The sequence below is a fragment of the Leucoraja erinacea genome, chromosome 4 (genome assembly GCF_028641065.1).
Source record: "Leucoraja erinacea ecotype New England chromosome 4, Leri_hhj_1, whole genome shotgun sequence".
In the NCBI taxonomy this organism is placed as follows: Eukaryota; Metazoa; Chordata; class Chondrichthyes; order Rajiformes; family Rajidae; genus Leucoraja; species Leucoraja erinaceus.
This window is the reverse complement of record NC_073380.1, coordinates 9,567,151-9,586,849: the sequence shown is the minus strand read 5'-3', so window position 1 is coordinate 9,586,849 and position 19,699 is coordinate 9,567,151. Positions and strand designations below refer to the sequence as shown.

General features: G+C 43.2%; 1 protein-coding gene across 2 annotated transcripts in view; it reads left to right on the top strand.

The window, feature by feature from the left end:
- The window catches only part of LOC129696139 (copine-3-like), a 74,699-nt gene extending 57,740 nt beyond the window's left edge, over positions 1-16,959 (top strand). For both annotated transcript variants that reach the window (XM_055633645.1, XM_055633643.1), the window contains 5 exons: positions 2,864-2,918; positions 3,010-3,061; positions 9,175-9,308; positions 11,514-11,750; positions 14,183-16,959. In XM_055633645.1, the coding sequence (XP_055489620.1) occupies positions 2,864-2,918; positions 3,010-3,061; positions 9,175-9,308; positions 11,514-11,750; positions 14,183-14,299 (595 nt within the window). In that variant the 3' untranslated portion in view covers positions 14,300-16,959. The remainder of the gene's footprint in view (positions 1-2,863; positions 2,919-3,009; positions 3,062-9,174; positions 9,309-11,513; positions 11,751-14,182) is intronic.
- Positions 16,960-19,699: the final 2,740 nt, after the last annotated feature.

The window sequence follows — 19,699 nt, the reverse complement described above, 5'->3', positions numbered from 1 at the left end:
CTCTAAACTAAACTAAAACTAAACATATTTAGTCATGTTGGAACAGTCCAACTTCTCCTTCACCCAAAGTGAAATCAGTACAGATGCCAAATCAGGAGTCTAATAGACTGCCCTCTGGTGGTGTATCTGTGTTTGTTAGCCTTCCCACTGTGTGTCTGGTTACTGTTGTTATCAGTTTGCAGCTTGGTCACAAACTAAAAATTAAATCCCTAAACACAAAGAGAATAAACAAATATTTAAACTGTGTTGGCATCTGACAGTGGTAGAATACTATATAATTTACTCTTTTAACACATGTAATTTATCATGGAAACTGAGATTAAGAGCTCAGAATAAAAGTGCCATTAATTTAAAACAGGCTCGCCATGTCTGAAGAAGGGTCCTGACCCAAAATGTCACGCTGCCCATATTCTTCAGAGATGCTGCTCGACCTGTTAAGTTACTCCAGCGCTTTGTAACTTTGCCTAACTTTCTCACTCACAAATCAGGGACAAATGGTCAAAACTCGGGACAAATTCCCAACGGCAATTTGTTGACCGACTCGGCCGTGGCTGGGTGAATGATGAGTTGGCCCGGGTGCTGGACTGCACACAAAGTCCGGCCGGCGGGCCAGCTGAGGAGCGCGCAAAGTCCGTCACCCCATCCAACTCGTGAACCAATGATCAGCCATGAGAAGGAGGGGTGGTGGTGTCGGCGCTAAGCGAAGGTCCGAAGGTCGGACAGCTGCCCGGGCTGCCGACCGACAGGGCCACAGGCGAGGCGCTGCTGCTGCACTCCATGGGCTGCACTACGTCGGGACGGGTGAGGCGGGATCGGACGCAGCACTCCGACCCGACCCGACAGTCCCCTCGACCTGAGTAGTAGCGGTCAAATACAGGACAAGGGTGGTCCCGTATGGGACAAACCAATTTAGCCCAATATACGGGATGTCCCAGCTAATACGGGATAGTTGGCAACCCTAATTCTACCCTAGATACCAGCATCTGCAGTTCCTTATGTTATCTTTTTACCACTTCAGTGGAAATTAGATTAACTATTTTGCCAGAATTGCTTCCATTGATGAATGTTCCAGAGTTTGTTTAGAATTCCTGCTTATCTTGCCATCTTTGTTTGATTGTTACTTGCAACTCAAAGTAAAACTGCTTCTGTGGCCATGTTCTATAAAGACACTTTCGACTCCATCTTGTGAAGTTGCGTTTAGAATTGGTGACGGCACAGTAATTTTTAAAAGGAAATAATTTTTGCCATATAAATCTACATGATTATGTCTCTTCTAATAATAATTGCCTTGGCCACTATTGTCATCTTTTATTACAGACAGCAATAAATAATTTTATTGAGATGATGAATGATTGAGAAATTGTCTTTATTGTTTATCATCTTATCTCTTCCATATTGTTTAGTTTAGTTTAGAGCTACTGCGCCGAAACACGTTCCTCGGCCCATCAAGTCCGCACCGATCAGTGATCCCCGCACATTAAAACTAATCTACACACACTAGTGACAATTTTACAAATATACCACATCAATTAACTTACAAAGCTGTACACAAACAGGTTTGTAGGTTAATTGGCATGGTATAATTGTAAAATTATATATTTGGAATGTGGGAGAAAATGAGATCCCAAAGAAAACTCACGCATGTCATGGGAAGAATGTACAAACTCCGTACAGACATGACCCATAGTTAGGATTGAACCCGGGTCTCTGGCGCTGCAAGGCAACAACTCTACCACTGCGCAAACTGTGTTGTCCCCAGATTATCTATCTATCTATTATTATATAAAAGTCTGTGGCTGCCGCCTGCCATCCGTCCGTCCGGCTGCTGGCTGCCTTTCTTCCTTTTGATTTGTTTCCATCGTGTGATGTCACAATGCCCAATACTCGCAGATGTCCAATCAGAATGGATCCATTTACATGGACGGCTGCTCCTACCTATCAGCTTCCAACACACTTCAAAACAAAGTTGCAAGACAGGAACACTCTGAACTTTTCACCTCAATGGGATATCACAGCAAGTGCTTCAACAGGAAGGGGAGGGCCAAATGGTATTGCAATTGGAACTGCTGCAGCAGGCAGGGGAGGTGCAATTGGATTTTTTTTTTAATTCACTGCTGAGGGAGGCAGGGGAGTGCTGGAATCTTACATTTGGGAACGGGTTCAGTTCCGTTGGTGGAGACGGGTGCATGGTGGAATATTGGGTTGGGGGATCACACCATTGGGGGAGCAGACCCAACGGGTCTGCACTTGGTCTAGTCGTCTTTAATAATCTTGTAAACTCACTCTCTTACTGTATAGCCCGTCTCAATTGAAAACCTTTCAGAACTGGAGACCCGAATGTTTAAAATTCACTTTGAGGTTGGGAATATCATGCTTGACTTCTGATGGATCCTTCCCTTTGTGGATTTTGCCAAAGGGTAGCTCCGTCCATGAGCCCTTGTGCAAAGCTATTTAATAGTCAGAAAAATTTGGCCTAAGGTTTTTATGTGCAAGCTTTTGTCTGATCGTGGGGATTGAATATTCTACGGCAATTCCATTGCAAAACAATGACACCTTAGAATATGAGGACATTTGCGGGGCAGCATGGTGGCACAGTGGTAGATTTCCTGCCTTACAGCGCCAGAGACCAGCGCTCGATTCTGACCAAGGGTGCTGTCTGTACGGAGTTTGGATGTGTTAATATGCGGGGATCGCTGGTCGGTACGGACTCAGTGGGCCGAAGGGCCTGTTTCCGCGCTGTATCTGTAAACTAAAAGTCAATTTTTCTTTATTATGCAGAATACTTGTTGAAACTCACTGCCATTTGCCATCTTGGCTTTCTTTATTTATTTGCATGTTTTTGATTATGATTATTTTAATACAGAGACAAATTGTTCCCAGCATTTGGATTTGGTGCTCAGATACCTCCTAACTGGCAGGTAATTGTGGAATAATTAATGAAAGAAATGAAAAATTTGCTACTGTGTTTGGTTTAATATTCATACCTTTTCAATGGCCATTTACCTCTAGGTATCACATGAATTTCCGCTCAATTTTAACCCGACAAATCCATTCTGTGCAGGTAGGCCGTTTTCTTAGCATTTTATACCTTTTGAAACTGCAATCTGTAATCAATAAAAGGTCACAAAGTGTTTAAGAAGGAACTGCAGATGCTGGAGAATCGAAGGTTACACAAAAAAGCTGGAGAAACTCAGCGGGTGCAGCAGCATCTATGGAGCGAAGGAAATAGGCAACGTTTCGGGCCGAAACCTTTCTTCAGACTGATCGGGGGGGGGGGGGGGGGGGACAAGAAAGGAAAAAGGAGGAGGAGCCCGAAGGCTGGGGGATGGGAGGAGACAGCAGGGGACTGAGGAAGGGGAGGAGACAGCAAGGACTAACAAAATTGGGAGAATTCGATGTTCATGCCCCCGGGATGCAGACTCCCCAAACGGAATATGTGGTGCTGTTCCTCCAATTTCCGGTGCTGCTCGCTGTGGCCATGGAGGAGACCCAGGACAGAGATGTTGGAGATGGAGTGGGAGGGGGAGTTGAAGTGCTGAGCCACCGGGAGGTCAGCTTGGTTATTGCGGACCGAGCGGAGGTGTTCGGCGAAACGATCGCCCAACCTCCGCTTGGTCTCACCGATATAGATCTGCTGACATCTAGAGCAGCGGACGCAATAGATGAGGTTGGAAGAGATGCAGGTAAACCTCTGTCGCACCTGGAACGATTGCTTGAGTCCTTGTTGGAGTAACTCAGCAGTTCAGCTGGCATCCCTGGAGAACATGGATAGGTGATGTTTTGTGTCGGGAACCTTCTTCAGACTGATTGTGTGGTGGGGGGGGGAAGAAAGTTCTATAAGGGGAGAGGCAAGATGGAGTGAGGCAAGAAATAGGTTGACATAGGCGAGGTGGGGGTTGACAGACAGATGGTTGGAACAAAGGCCAGAGATAAGAAAGGAAGGTTTAGTTTAGAGATACAGCGTGGAAACAGGCCCGTCGGCCCACCGGGTCCGCGCCGACCAGCGATCCCCGCACATTAACCCTATCCTACACACATAGAAACATAGAAAGTAGGTGCAGGAGGAGGCCATTCGGGCCTTCGAGATTCATTGTGATCATGGCTGATTGTCCCCAATCAATAACCCGTCCCTGCCTTCTCCCCATATCCCTTGATGCCACTAGCCCCTAGAGCTCTAACTAGGGATGATGTACACATACACCAAGCCTATTAACCTACATACCTGTACATATTTGAAGGTGTGAGACAGATTTGATGAATTACGAATTGTGAAGACAGAGGACGAAAAATTACATGGGGAGGGGAGGGGACGGGGAGCAGGGGGTGGGGTGGTGGAGGAGAGAATCGATTTAGACGAAGGAATTAAATGTATCATCTCCAAGTTTGTGGGTGACAGTGTGAGCTGCAAGTAGGATGCTCTGAGGCTGCAGGGTAAACGTGAGGTTATCCACTTTTTTAAAATTATTATTATTAGTCATTTATTATTAGTTACTTTGGTGGCAAGAACAAGAAGGCAGATTATTTTCTGAATGGTGTCAGATTAGGAAAAGGGGAGGTGCAGTGAGACCTGGATGTGCTTGTACATCAGTCACTGAAAGTAAGCATGCAGGTGCAGCAGGCAGTGAAGAAAGCTAATGGCATGTTGACCTTCATAGCGAGAGGATTTGAGTATAGGAGCAAGGAGGTCCTACAGCAGTTGCACAGGGCCCTGGTGAGACTGCACCTGGAGAAGTTTTGGTCTCGTAATTTGAGGAAGGACATTCTTGTTATTGAGGGAGTGCAGCATAAGTTCACCAAGTTAATTCCCAGATGGGGGGACTGACACATGATGAAAGATCGACTGGGCTTATATTCACTAGAATTTAGAAGGATGAGTGGGTATCTTATAAAAACATAAAATTCTTAAAGGATTGGACTTGCTAGATGCAGGAAAAATGTTCCCCATGTTGGGGGAACTCCAGAACCAGGGGTCACTGTTTAAGAATAAGGGGTAGGCCATTTAGGACTGAGATGAGGAAAAACATTTTCAGCCAGAGAGTTGTGAATCTGTCGAATTCTCTGCCACAGAAGGCAGTGGAGGCCAATTCACTGGATGTATTCGAGAGAGTTAGATATAACTCTTAGGGCTAACGGAATCAAGGGATATGCGTAGAAAGCAGGAACGGGGTACTGATTCTGGATGATCAGCCATGATCATATTGAATGGCGGTGCTGGCTCGAAGGGTCGAATGGCCTACTGCACCTATGGTCTGTGTTTCTGAATGGCTGGGAGTCCAGGTGGGGTATGGGGTGCAGGGGGTGTGAGAGGTTATGTAAAAATTGGAGAATTCAATCTTCACACTCGAGCACTTTGTGTCATTTTGAGTATTAACCGGCATCAGCAGTTACTCGTTTCTACATCAGTAATCAATACTTACTGCCAATACTTACTGCCGTGAGTAATCTTTCACAATAGTGCTATACATTATTTTGTTATAAAGACTGGGATAACTTAAAGCGCTGTAAATGTAGTCCTAATTGCTCTGCATGAACAAAGTGTGTTTAATTACACTAGACAAAATGATGAACATTTCAGAAAATTCATTGATAGAACTTGTTTCTATGTTGCACTCCATGGCTTTTAAAAATGAAATATTTCTAAATTAAATGAGAGTTATTTGAGCAGATGTGTTGCAAGGATAACCTAATTAAAAAGCTGAAATATTATGCTTATTGGACTAGCACATTATGGTGCAAAGTGATAATGGTTCCATTTAGTGCTACCATTTGATGATTATCTATTCAAAGCATTAATCCTAAGGCACTACGTTTCAGCTTTGAGCAATGTTCTTGAAGGACATGCCAACGATATATCAATCTCTTGTTAATCTAAGAAATCGAAGTAGGTGTAGTTCATTTGCTCTCCCCTCAGTCCTGCCCTGCCATTCAGTATGATCATGGCTGTTCTTTCACCTCAGGACCACTTTCCCATGCTAACTCCATACACTTAATATATTAAAAGATCTATCCATCGTTATCTTGAACATACGCTGCAATTAACCCTCTAAAGCACCTCCCGAAAAAAGATTCATGATCCTCTCAATCAAGATTGACCATCCACTTATCTTGGATAGACAGAAACTCAGCGGGTGAGGCCGCATCTATGGAGCGAAGGAATAGGTGATGTTTCGGGTCGTGATCCTTCTCTACTTATCTTGAGACTGTGACCTTGGCACTTAGACATCGTGGAGACGGGAAACATCAATTCCATTGCAACCCTGTCAAATCCTGCAAGAATTCTGTACGTTTCAATGAGTTCAATTTCCGTCTAAATTCAGACCTCGACTGCTTAATCCCCACTCGTACAACAAACTCATCATCTCAAGAACCGATGCACTCCCACAATTGTAACTGGGTAGAGAAACCAGACCTGCAGCAACAGCGTGGAAACTGGCTCTTTGGCCCAACTTGCTCATGTCAAGCAAGATGCCCTATCTACACCAGTCAAACCTGCCTGTACCCGTCCAGACGGAAATGTTATTATGGTATTTGCCTCAACTATCTCCTCTGGTAGCTCGTTCCATATACATAGAAACATAGAAATTAGGTGCAGGAGTAGGCCATTCGGCCCTTCGAGCCTGCACCGCCATTCAATATTGATCATGGCTGATCATCCAACTCAGTATCCCATACCTGCCTTCTCTCCATACCCCCTGATCCCCTTAGCCACAAGGGCCACATCTAACTCCCTCTTAAATATATACTTACCACCCTCTGTCTGAAAAAGTTGCCCCTCGGGTTTCTATTAAACCTTTCACCTCTCACCTTGAACCTGTGTCCTCTTCATTCCTCTACGCTGGGTAAAATACTCATTTACCCTATTTATTTCCCTCATGATACATAACATGTGCATGATATTTGGGATGACCTCCAGATAATTGGAGCAGGATCTTACAACTACTTAAACATACAATTTGCCTTCCTAGTTGCGTGCCGAGCAAATTGTCAAACCCTCATATGCTGCTGGACCTGCTGAGTGCCTCTAGCTCTTTATTTTTTTTTGTTCACAAATTAGTGATTTGTGCATGAAATCACCCGTGGTCTGCATGAACAACAACTTCTTTCAGACTCCGATCAGTTAAAACAAAATTACCCCTTGATTTATTGAACGAAAGTGCATAACCTCATGGCTTATTATATTATAGTCCATCTGTAAAATCCTGATCTCACCAGTTTAGTTGAGTTTACAGATATTGTGGAAACCTGCCCACCGTAGTCAGGATGGAACCCTGGCACTATAAGGCGGCTACTCTTCCACTGTGCCACACGTGCCTGTTTGACACTAATTTGCCATACAGCTTACACACACACACACACACACACACACACACACACACACACACACACACACACACACACACACACACACACACACACACACACACACACACACACACACACACACACACACACACACACACACACACACACACACACACACACTTTTATTGACACACTTAGATATATTGCATTTGTTCCACTTCTCAGAAACCTTACTTCCAGAAGCCATCCCTGTATCACTAAACCACTCATACTTAGCCTTTGAAACTGGAAGTCATCCATTTTGTTCGTTCCTTCACTTTGTCTGTTAAATCTCAATCGAGACCACTATATCACACACATTACCATGCCCTCTAATTTAGTCTCCTCATTGGAGCAGACATCACTTGAAGGCCATCTGGAAGTGCAAATAATACCACATGAAGCGGTTCACACGTATAATCTACTCTACAAGTTCAAACTCTCAGCAGATTGGTTAAACATGACTTCGCTTTCAGAAATTCATGTCAGCCAGGCTTTGATTAAAAAGGCTTTTGGCACATTGGCCTTCATCAGTCAGGGTATTGAGTATTGAAGTTGGGAGGTCAGTTGTATAAGACGTTGGTGAGGCCTTATTGTGTTCAGTCTGGGCACCATGTTGTAGGAAGGATGTTAAGTGGAAAGGATGCAGATAAGATATACAAGATATTGCCAGGACTCAAGGGTCTGAACTATAATAATAAACTTTATTTCGGACTCAAGGTCCAGACAAGGGGCAACATTACATTAAAATACATTGCATATTAAATAATATCACAAAGTACATATAAAATCTCAGTATATATAAAAACATCATAAATTACATATTAAAAAAACCCCACAATACATGAATTAAAATCCAGATTAAAAGAATGATCAATGTCCTACAACGAGACAACGATACCAGTGTCTCCACAACTGGGATTCGTAGCGTGTAGTGCTAACCCTTATGTTTGACAAGGCCACAATAAGCACATTTTCAGAGTCATTTATCCTGCAAATGAATTTATACATATGATTTCTTACGTATGAATTTATACATATGATTTTCCACTTCTTCTCGGAACAGAGAAGCAGCGGAAACCACTCTCGACCATTAGGGAGACTGACAAAAACCTCCGGGAAACGCACGGAAACCTTGGGTGGGGCACAAAGTCTCCAGAGGTTTCCGTTCAGGTTTCCTAAGTGGGACAGGGGCATAAGGCTAGCTTCTAAAGTACTGACTCCTGCAGCCACAAACATGTTACTAGCACTACACCATCTAGGTTTCCTTAGCAGTGTTCTCATGGCATCATTATATGACACCTTTAGCCTCTGCAAACTTGTCTTTCCATAGTTCGACCACTATGATAGGGAGAGGTTGACTCGCATTCATTCCCACTTTTCAGGAAGATTTCTGCCATATTCTATTAAGGCACACACAAAACTGTATGACTCTAAGACTCTCTGACTCTTAAGTCAGTCTCAAATTCAATAGTGGTCTGAAGAAGGGTCTCGACCCGAAAAGTCACCCATTCCTTCTCTCCAGAGATGCTGCTTGTCCCGCTGAGTTACTCCAGCATTGTGTATCTACCTTCGATTTAAACCAGCATCTGCAGTTCTTTCCTACACAGAGTGCTGTGGGACATTGGTGAGATTGTGAAAGGAGTTGAAAATGTATCTTCTACTGCTATTCAGATGACACATTTATGTGTAACATGTATGAATTTAGAATAGGAATGCATTTTGAGTACCTGCTGCATCTGCAGTTCTGCAAAATGGGTGAAGTTGTCTTGAAACTTAAAATGAGATTGGTGGTATATTCTCTGTCTCCCATGAAGTTTGGTTTGTCATTAGGAGTGCAAGGGATTGTTGAAGCCTACCAAAACTGCCTGCCTCGGGTGAAGTTGCATGGACCAACAAACTTCTCTCCCATAATAAACCATGTGGCAAGGTTTGCAGCTGCAGCAGCCCAGCAGCCAACAGCATCAGTAAGTATTTCCCTGTCTATGTTTGGGGCTCCTCTCCTTTAGTGAAGGACAAAACTTCAAAGCTGTGAAGGCATTAATTTCTTTTTTTTTTTCAAATTCAGATGAAATTTAACCTTTTTGAGAATTGAGATTTTATTCACAGGTCCACCACTGATATTTTTTCTTTTTGTTTCCCCGGCACCCTTGGTTCCAGAGCCTTTCTGGATTATCCGTTTTGCCAGACCAACAGAGGTTTTGGGGGAGCCGAGATACGGGCTTGCAAAGTCAGCCTCTGATGTCGGCTACGGAAACGGGTCTGCTGGCTCCGGCTGGGTCGGAGTTCCAGAGCCATGGCCACAGATGGCAAATTTAACTTGCAAATCGGCATGGAAGTCCCAATGAAGTTGAGATTGGCCGTCTCACCCAGTTTAGTCACCCAGTGGGGAGGGGGGGGGGATTTTGTTAAAGACGGGTCGGACCACCTGTTGCTGGAAAGTCGATGGTGGACCTGTAGTATGAGCATTCTTGCAGCACAAAAGCAGGCCATTCAGTACAAAGAGCTTATGCTAGCTCTGAGAAAACTATCCATTTAGAGTCTGGAGATGCGACGTGGAAACAGGCTCTTTGGCCCACCAAGGCAACGCCGACCATTCATACTAGTTCTACATTTTCCCTTTTACTCACCCACGCCCTACACACTTGGGGCAATTTACAGAGACTTTAACCTACACATCTGCACGTGTTCGGGATATGTAAATAAACCGGAGCACCTAGAGGAAACCAACCTGGTCACAGGGAGAGCGTGTGTGCGAGTTCCACACAGATAACACCCGAGGTCAGGATCAAACTCGGATCGCTGGCACTATGAGGCAGCGATTCTACCAACTGCGCCACTGTGACCCCCCCCCCCCCCCCCCCAAAACATAGTCCCATTGTTAATCTTTGTCCTTTTACCTTTTAAATTTGTATGAAATAGTTCTCAAGTTGTAATTTCCCTTCCGTCTCTTATCCTGGACCTAATTTCAGGAAATCTTACGTCCTCTTTGGCCCTTGAAGTAATTTCTTGGATCGTGTGCTTAAAGTTGGAAACATTTACGGGAGCATTTTTACCCCGAAGGTCCCGAGCATATGCTACATCCAGATCGTTTTGTTAGTTTAGTTTTGGTTGTCACGCGTACCGAGGCACACTGAAAAGCTTTTGTTGCAGTCTGTTGCCAACCAGTCAGCGGAAAGACAATGCATGATTACAATTGAGCCATCCATATTGTACAGATATAGTATCTTGAAAATCTTGAAACAGTTATATGATTGTAAATGTGTTCTAATAGTTGGAATGGAATGGAATGCTATTTATTGTCATTCAAACCTAGGTTTGAACAAAATGACATTTACTACAGTTTTTTACATTCCAAAAAAACCCAAGACACACACTTAACACAGTTTACATAAACATCCATCACAGCTAGTCTCCAACACCTCCTCACTGTGATGGAAGGCAAAGTCTTGTCTCTTCCCTTTGTCTTCACCCGTGGTCCAACTGCAGCGTCTAGGTGAACTGGGGCCCCGATATTAAAGCCCCCCCGGCGGACGATGGAAGTCCCCGTGGCCACTAACCCGCACCGGGCGATGTTAGGCCACGCTCTGTGTCCTTTCAACCCCGCGATTCCAGCGGGAGAAGCTGCCGTTGCGGGAGCTCCGAAAAGCGGTCTCCCCCCTGGGACCTGCGAGCTCCCAATATTCCTGTCCCCCGGGCCTGCGGCCGGAGCTTCCGAAGCTCCAAAGTCGGGTCGCAGCCGCGCGCCACCACAGCTCTCCCCGCTCTGAAGACGGCCAGCTCCGCGATGTCAGGTCCGCAGGCTCCGCGACCGGAGCCCTCAGGACGGTCCTGGCCGGTTCCTCGATGTTAGGCCCAACGACACGGGAGACCCGACAGGGAAAAAAACATTGTTACCCCAATGTGGTATTCTGAGTGTATACTGATCAGTACACTGCACACGTCTAGTATACAGATTGTATCTCCATTACATGATTTAACCACAATTATAACTCATAATGGAAGCCATCAGCTTTATGAATCAAAAACCATCTTGAAGTGTGTAAAATTTGTGAAGCTTCAATGTACATATTAAACTCCACCTCTATTAAATGTAGTTACTGCAGCGAATTAATTTGTGCAATCTAAATTACACTTGGTGAGATGATTTTGTTTTTTTCCCCCCCAAACAGCAATACTTCATCCTGCTGATCATCACAGACGGTGTGATAACAGATCTTGATGATACACGACAGGCCATTGTTAATGCTGCCAAGTTGCCAATGTCCATCATCATTGTTGGTGTTGGTGGAGCAGATTTCAGTGCCATGGAGTTTCTGGACGGTGATGAATGTGTCCTGAAGTCACCAACGGGAGAAACCGCCATCCGAGATATTGTCCAGTTTGTGCCTTTCAGAAAGTTCCATAATGTAAGTTTTATATGGGCTCATTACTTTCAAATAAGAGGTGGACGTAATGTTCCATTGTCAAGGTTGGATTTGGGTTAGAAGACATTTGTAAGATCATAAACGATAGGAGCAGAATAAGGCCATTCAGCCCATCAAGTCCACTAAATCCATTCAATCATAGTTGATCTATCTCTCCCTCCTCACCCCATTTTGCTGCCTTCTCACTCATAACCTCTGACACCTGCACTAATCAAGAATCTATCTATCTCTGCCTCAAAAATATCGACTGACTTGACCTTCACAACCTTCTGTGACAAATAATTCCACAGATTCACCACCCTCTCACTAGAGAAATTCCTCCTCATCTCCTTCCTAAAAGAATGTCCTTTAATTCTTAAGCTATGACCTCTGGTCCTAGACTCTCCAACTAGTGGAAACATCCTCTCCACATCCACTCTATCTAAGCCTCTCATTATTCTTTAAGTTTCAATGAGGTCCTCCATCATTCTTCTAAACTTCCGCGGGTACAGGTCCAGTGCCATCAAACGCTCATCAGATGTTAACCTACTTACACCTGGTTGTTTAAGAAAGAACTGCAGAAGCTGGATAATTGAAGGTAGACAAAAATGCTGGAGAAACTCAGCGGGTGAGGCAGCAGCTATGGAGCGAAGGAAATAGGTAACATTTCGGATCGAGACCCTTCCTCAGTCTCGACCCGAAACGTCACCTATTCCTTCGCTGCATAGAAGCTGCCTCACCAGCTGAGTTTCTCCTGCATTTTTGTCTACCTATTTATTCCTGGGATCATTCTTGTAAATCCTTGAAATCAAATATCACTGTACCTTAATTGGTACAAGTGACAATAAACGTGAACTTGAACTTGGAACTTGCAGATGTGGCAGAACATTAGACTGCTTGTCAACATAGGCCAGGTCAACTATTTTTAAGTCTGAGATAGTAGCTTCAAGTCAACCAAATATATTAAAAGGATATGGGAAATTACAAAATGCTGAGTTAAGTGACAGATTTATAATGTTAGGAAAGGTAAGTGGGGTACATTTTGGACAGAAATAAAAACTCAGTGGGTCATGGCAGCATCTCTGGAGAAAAGGAATTGGTGACGTTTCAGGTCGAGACCCTTCAGACTGAGCGGAAAGGGGAACAAGATAGACGGTGCTTAAGAGAAATGAATAGAAGAAATGCAAAAAGCAACGATAATCAAGGAAATGTGGGCCATTGTTGGATGTGGGATAACGGGTATGCATACTTGAGCAACTCAACAGGACTACAGTTAAAATAGCACCAAGACTAGGGTTAGGGGAGGGACAGAGAGAGAGAGCGGGTGCAAGGGTTACTTGAAGTGAGAGAAATCAATATTCCAACCCTTGGGTTGTAAGCTGCCCAAGCAAAATATGAGGTGCTGTTCCTCCATTCTATGTTTGACCTCACTCTGAGGAGGCCCAGGACAGAAAGGTAAGAATGGGACGAGGAGTTAAAGTGTTTGGCAACCGGGAGGTTTTAAGTTCAATTTTAGTTAATGCAACATTTTAAGAACAATTGTAATTTTTATTTTTATTCTCTATTGCAGTAATTATTGTAATTTTAATTCCCGGATTGAGTGATTTTGCAAGGACTATCAATTATAATTTTATTTTTTCTTATCTGAATGAATGAACGAATAAGGCTATCCTATCCCTGAAGACTAATGACTCATGATAACTGATGACGAAAGATGAATAATTTAGACATTTACACCTAGATAATTATACTGTGCTGGATGTAGTTGAAGGCTTTATCTTTGTGGACATAATTCTGGTTTGTCTGGGATTGATTTGTTTTTAGATTATCAGAATTATTAATTTAGAAACATAGAAAATAGGTGCAGGAGGAGGCCATTCGGCCCTTCGAGCCTGCACCGCCATTCATTGTGATCATGGCTGATCGTCCCCTATCAATAACCCGTGCCTGCCTTCTCCCCATATCATATAATCATATAACAATTACAGCATGGAAACAGGCCATCTCGGCCCTACAAGTCCGTGCCGAACACTTATTTTCCCCTAGTCCCATCTACCTGCACTCAGACCATAATCCTCCATTCCTTTCCCATCCATATACCTATCCAATTTATTTTTAAATGATAAAATCGAACCTGCCTCCACCACTTCCACTGGAAGCTCATTCCATACAGCTACCACTCCCTTGACTCCACTAGCCCCTAGAGCTGTATCTAACTCTCTTAAATCCATCCAGTGACTTGGCCTCCACTGCCCTCTGTGGCAGGGAATTTCCATAAATTCGCAACTCTCTGGGTGAAAATGTTTTTTCTCACCTCAGTCTTAAATGACCTCCCCTTTATTCTAAGATTCTAAATTTATTCTAAATTTGTACTTTAGGCTAAATTTTGACTAGCATATATGAATTAAACCAGATTGATGTTTCTTTTGCTGTAGGCCACAAAAGAAGCTCTTGCGCAAAGTGTCCTGGCCGAGCTGCCTCAGCAAGTGGTGTGCTACTTCAATTCACGCAAGCTCCGTCCTCCAAATGAGCCCGACCCTGAAGCCCTCTAAATTCATCGCTAAATGTTTATAATGCATGTTGCCACAAAATATAGTTTCCTCTAAAGTAACACCGGAAAGGCATGTGTTAACATTCAATGTATTTATGTTACATCTGTCTGTATTTTTTCAAAGTTTTAGAATTATTTAAAATTTAAAATACTTTGTTGCATTATAAATATTTTATATGCGAGTTTAAAAAGTGACTTTTTTAACGAATGGATGAAGTCAAATCATTGTATCATAATCATCATTTACTATCTGTAAAATTGTTCATTTGCCACGGATACCATTTTTAGAAATGCTTAAAGAAGCAATCTTTTGTTAATCTCTTAATATATTCTACAGTTTTTATACTGTTATAATTCAGCTTTTGAATTTTAGGATTATATGCCTGTATCTGGCACCAATGTAAACAATTTTAATTGCTTAATTATGGATTTGTGAATGATTTACATATCTAACAGTGCATGAGTATATTGTACTAAGTGTAACTTAGGAAATAATAATTTGAGCATTAACATTTTAAAAACTTAGTGATTATACTGTAGGCTATATTATCCAATCCAAGATGTTCTATGTATAATGCAATTTTTAAACAGTGATTATGTACTAATTAGAAGATTTTAGCTTTGGCCATATTGATTGCCTTCATGCAATATTTATTTTTCCTAATTTTATCATTTAGGTTTTGTCTGTGATGTCAAAGTAAATGCTGGATAACTACTGAATTTCAAAGAAACTATCAAACAGATTTTTTTAAAAGCGTAATGATACTTGACGATCGAGCCTGCTCATTAATAGCACAGCAATAGAGAGTCAATAATTACATGTCCCAGAACCCAGAATATTAACAGTTTTAAGAGTGGGAATTTGAAAAAGACTGGGAGACTCAAGGATGTTTTGAATTCTGAGTTTTTTTTCTAGCCATGGTGGCAGAGTGAAAGTCCACCTAACGCGATAATATTTTACTGTTATACTGGTGATATCATGGAGTCTTCAATAAAGTGGCGGCACGGTGGCGCAGCGGTAGAGTTGCTGCTTTACGGCGCCAGAGACCCGGGTCCGATCCCGACTACGGGTGTTGTCTGTACGGAGTTTGTACGTTCTCCCCTTGACCTGCGTGGGTTTTCACCGGGTGCTCCGGTTTCCTCCCACACTCCCAAGGAAGTACAGGTTTGTAAGTTAATTGGCTTGGTAAAATTGTAAACTACCCCCTTAGTGTGTAGGATAGTGCTAGTATGTGGGGAACGCTGGTCGGCGCGGAGTCGGTGGATTGAAGGGCCTGTTTCCACATTGTATCTCTAAACTAAACTAAAGGTAATACTGGTGGAATTGCTATAGTTCAGAGTAAATATTGTTTTAATATTATGGCATCTGTGAATACACTTGGTTTGATAGAGGTTTCAAGTACTTGAAATTGCAACTCACTGCCTGTTGCTCTTCCGTCTGGAGGGAGACTGTTATCGTTTTATATTACTAGATGCCAACTTGGTGCCAATTTACAGCATTTGAAATTTTTATTTCAAGAATTGTGGGGGTTTTTTTTAATACGAATTTTGCTCATTCATTATTTCATCTGAAGCTCCCATTTAGCGCGGCACAGTGGCAGAGAGCCGGGTTCGATCTTAAGCTCCAGTGCTGTCTGCTTGGAGTTTACGCATTCTCCCTGTGACCGCGTCAGCGCTCTGGTTTCTTCCCACATCCCAAAAAGACGTGCGGGTTTGTAGGTTACATAGAAACATAGAAAATAGGTGCAGGAGGAGGCCATTCGGCCCTTCGAGCCAGCACCGCTATTCATTGTGATCATGGCTGATCATCCCCTATCAATAACCCGTGCCTGCCTTCTCCCCATAACCCTTGACTCCACTAGCCCCTAGAGCTCTATCTAACTCTCTCTTAAATCCATCCAGTGATATGGCCTCCACTGCCCTCTGTGGCAGGGAATTCCATAAATTCACAACTCTCTGGGTGAAAACGATTTTTCTCACCTCAATCTTAAATGACCTTCCCTTTATTCTAAGACTGTGGCCCTTGGTTCTGGACTCGCCCAACATTGGCAACATTTTTCATGCATCTAGCTTGTCCAGTCCTTTTATAAGTTTCGATAAGATCCCCCCCTCATCATTCTAAACTCCAGTGAATACAAGCCTAGTCTTTTCAATCTTTCCTCATATGACAGTCCCGCCATCCCAGGGATCAATCTCGTGAACCTACGCTGCACTGCCTCAATCACAAGGATGTCCTTCCTCAAATTGGGAGACCAAAACTGTACACAATACTCCAGATGTGGTCTCACCAGAGCCCTATACAACTGCAGAAGAACCTCTTTGCTCCTATACTGAAATCCTCTTGTTATGACATCTGGAATGGACGAGATAGTGGGATAACATAGAACTAGCAGGATCGAGGGTCAGTGTTAGCTCAGTGGGCTAAAGGGCATGTTTCTACTCTGTATATTTCAATGATTCCATTAGTATTGCTTGTCAGAATTGCTGAAGTTTATTCTTGTCATCTCATACTGCCTCTACTTGAAACACTGATAATATATCATGTGCATTGTTTTATAGAAGAGATTATAATTTAGTTATTTCTTCTCGACTTGAAACATTAAGAATTGTTAAACAATTTATTAATCTACCTTCAATAAACTTATACCTGTTCATTCAGTATCAAGCCACTCTCCAATTTTGTTCCTTGCAATCTGTAAGCTGTATTAATATGGCACAGCGAAACAGCTGGTAGAGCTGCTACCCCACAGTGCCTGAGACCCAGGTTCTATCCTGAGCTCAGATGCTGTCCGTGTGGAGTTTGCATGTTCTTCCTGTGACCATGTGGGTTTCCTCCCACATCACAAAGATGTGTGGATTTGTAGGTTAGTCTGTGTCTGTCAATTGCCCCTGGGTGAGAAAGTGGAATAATACAGAACTAACGTGAATGGGAGATCGATGGTTGGCCTGGATTCCATGGACCAAGGAGCCTTTTTCCAAACTGTATCTTTCAATCCATAATATGATTTTATGTATCATTAATTATAAATGGAAAGTCATGCTTTTCAGCTATTATTGATTTGTTTAGGTTGGTTCTAAATGATTTGATTCTATTTTATAAAATACTAAACTTATACTGATCTGCATCAAATGTGTCTGAGCTAATTGAATATATTCGGCTGTAAATACTCAAAACTTGAACATGCAGTCCAACATGTGTAGAACCAGGTATGCATTAAACGCAGGTACACAAAATTGCTGGAGAAACTCAGCGGGTGCAGCAGCATCTATGGAGCGAAGAAAATAGGCGACGTTTCGGGCCGAAACCCTTCTTCAGACTGATGGGGGGGTGGGAGGGGAGAAGGAAGGAAAAAGAGGAGGAGGAGGAGCCCGAGGGCGGGGGGATGGGAGGAGACAGCTCGAGGGTTAAGAAAGGGGAGGAGACAGCAAGGGCTAGCAAAATTGGGAGAATTCAACATTCATGCCATCAGGATGCAAGCTGCCCAGGCGGAATACGAGGTGCTGTTCCTCCAATTTCCGGTGTTGCTCACTCTGGCAATGGAGGAGACCCAGGACAGAGAGGTCGGATTGGGAATGGGAGGGGGAGTTGAAGTGCTGAGCCACTGGGAGTTCAGGTAGGTTATTGCGGACTGAGCGGAGGTGTTCGGCGAAACGATCGCCCAACCGCCGCTTAGTCTCCCCGCATTAAACGCAAGCCTGTTATAAAAAGTTGACTATTGTGGTTGATCTAGTAATATCGATCATCGTGGTAATGGGGGGGGGGGGTGGAAAGAAGGGGGAGGTAAATAGTTCTCAGCTTTTTGGATGCTGCTGCAGTGTTGTTTTCTATATTTGCATTAAAGATTTTAGGTCATACGGAAAAGGAGTAGAATTAGGCCATTCGGCCCATCAAGACTGGCTGATCTATCTCGTCCCGCCTAACCCCATTCTCCCGTCTTCTCCCCATAACCCCCGACACCTGTACTAATCAAAAATCTATCTCTGCCTTAAAAATATCCACCGCCTCCACCGCCTTCCGAGGCAAATAATTCCACAGATTCACCACCCTCTGACTAAATACATTTCGCCTCATCTCATTCTTAACAGAATGTCCTTTAATTCTGAGGCTATGACCTCTAGTCCTAGACTCTCCCACCAGTGGAAACATCCTCTCCACATCCACTCTATCCAAAACTTTCACTATTCTGTATATTTCAGTGAGGTTCCCCCACCCCTCCCTCATTCTTCTAAACTTCAGCGAGTACAGGCCCAGTGCCGACAAACACTCATCATAGGTTAACCTAATTCCTGGGATCATTCTTGTAAACCTCCTCTGGACCCTCTCCAGAGCCGGCACATCCTTCCTCAGATATGGTGCCCAAAATTGCTTTCAATATTCCAAATGCGGCCTGACCAGTGCCTTATGGAGCCTCAGCATTACATCCCTGTTTTTGTATACGCCCTCTTGAGTTTGCTTTCTTTACTACCGATTTGTGTGTATTCTTACCCCTAGAAGTGAAGATGAGGTAACGCACAATTTGACAACTTGAATGTAGCAAACTGTGGAAAAAATATCAGAACAAAAAATCGACACTGCCCAATAGAAATGATATTTGGAGAGTTGACGAAAAGCTGGATGAAAAGGAGTCACATTTTTGTGTTTTTTTGTAAAGGAAGAAAGCAAGGCATTTTTTAAGTTTTCTAGAAGTAGTTTAATTTGCAGATTGATTGCTAACCTGAATGAAAATTTATAATTATGCCTCCTTAAATCGAATCCAATCATTTAGGGATTTCTAGGTTTACAAGGAAGGAAGATTATATATTGTCCACATAAGGATGGGCTGCAACGTCATAGCTTAAGTGCTAGGAGCAGAATTAGGCTATTCAACCCATCAAGTCCATCCCGCCATTCAATCATGGCTGATCTATCTTTCCATCTCAACCTCATCCTCCTGCCTTCTCCCCATAACCCTTGGCAACCTATATTACTCATCAAAGAATCTCAATTTCCACCTTAAAAATACCCAATCACTTAGCCTCCTCCGCTGTCTGTTGCAATGAATTACTCAGATTTGCCACCGACTGACCCAAATAAATTCCTCGCCTCCTTTCTCAAAGCACGTCCTTTTTTTTCCCAGCTGGTGCTAGACCCTCCCACAAGTGGAAACTAGTGAAATCATCATCCTCTGCTTTGTGACAGTTGAACAGCAATGATGTATTTCTGCAGGAATTGACTGGCCGATGAATCACCCTTACGTTGGGTAGAATTTCCGTGCTTTGGAAGGGAGATTAATGAGGGGGATTCAGAAAATCATCGGCTGCCATCCAGTGTGCAGGAGTAAGATGTATTGCATTCCATCTTGGCGATAATTTCCCATTTATCTTGTAACACAGTATTTGTCACTGTTATGAAATCTTTTCT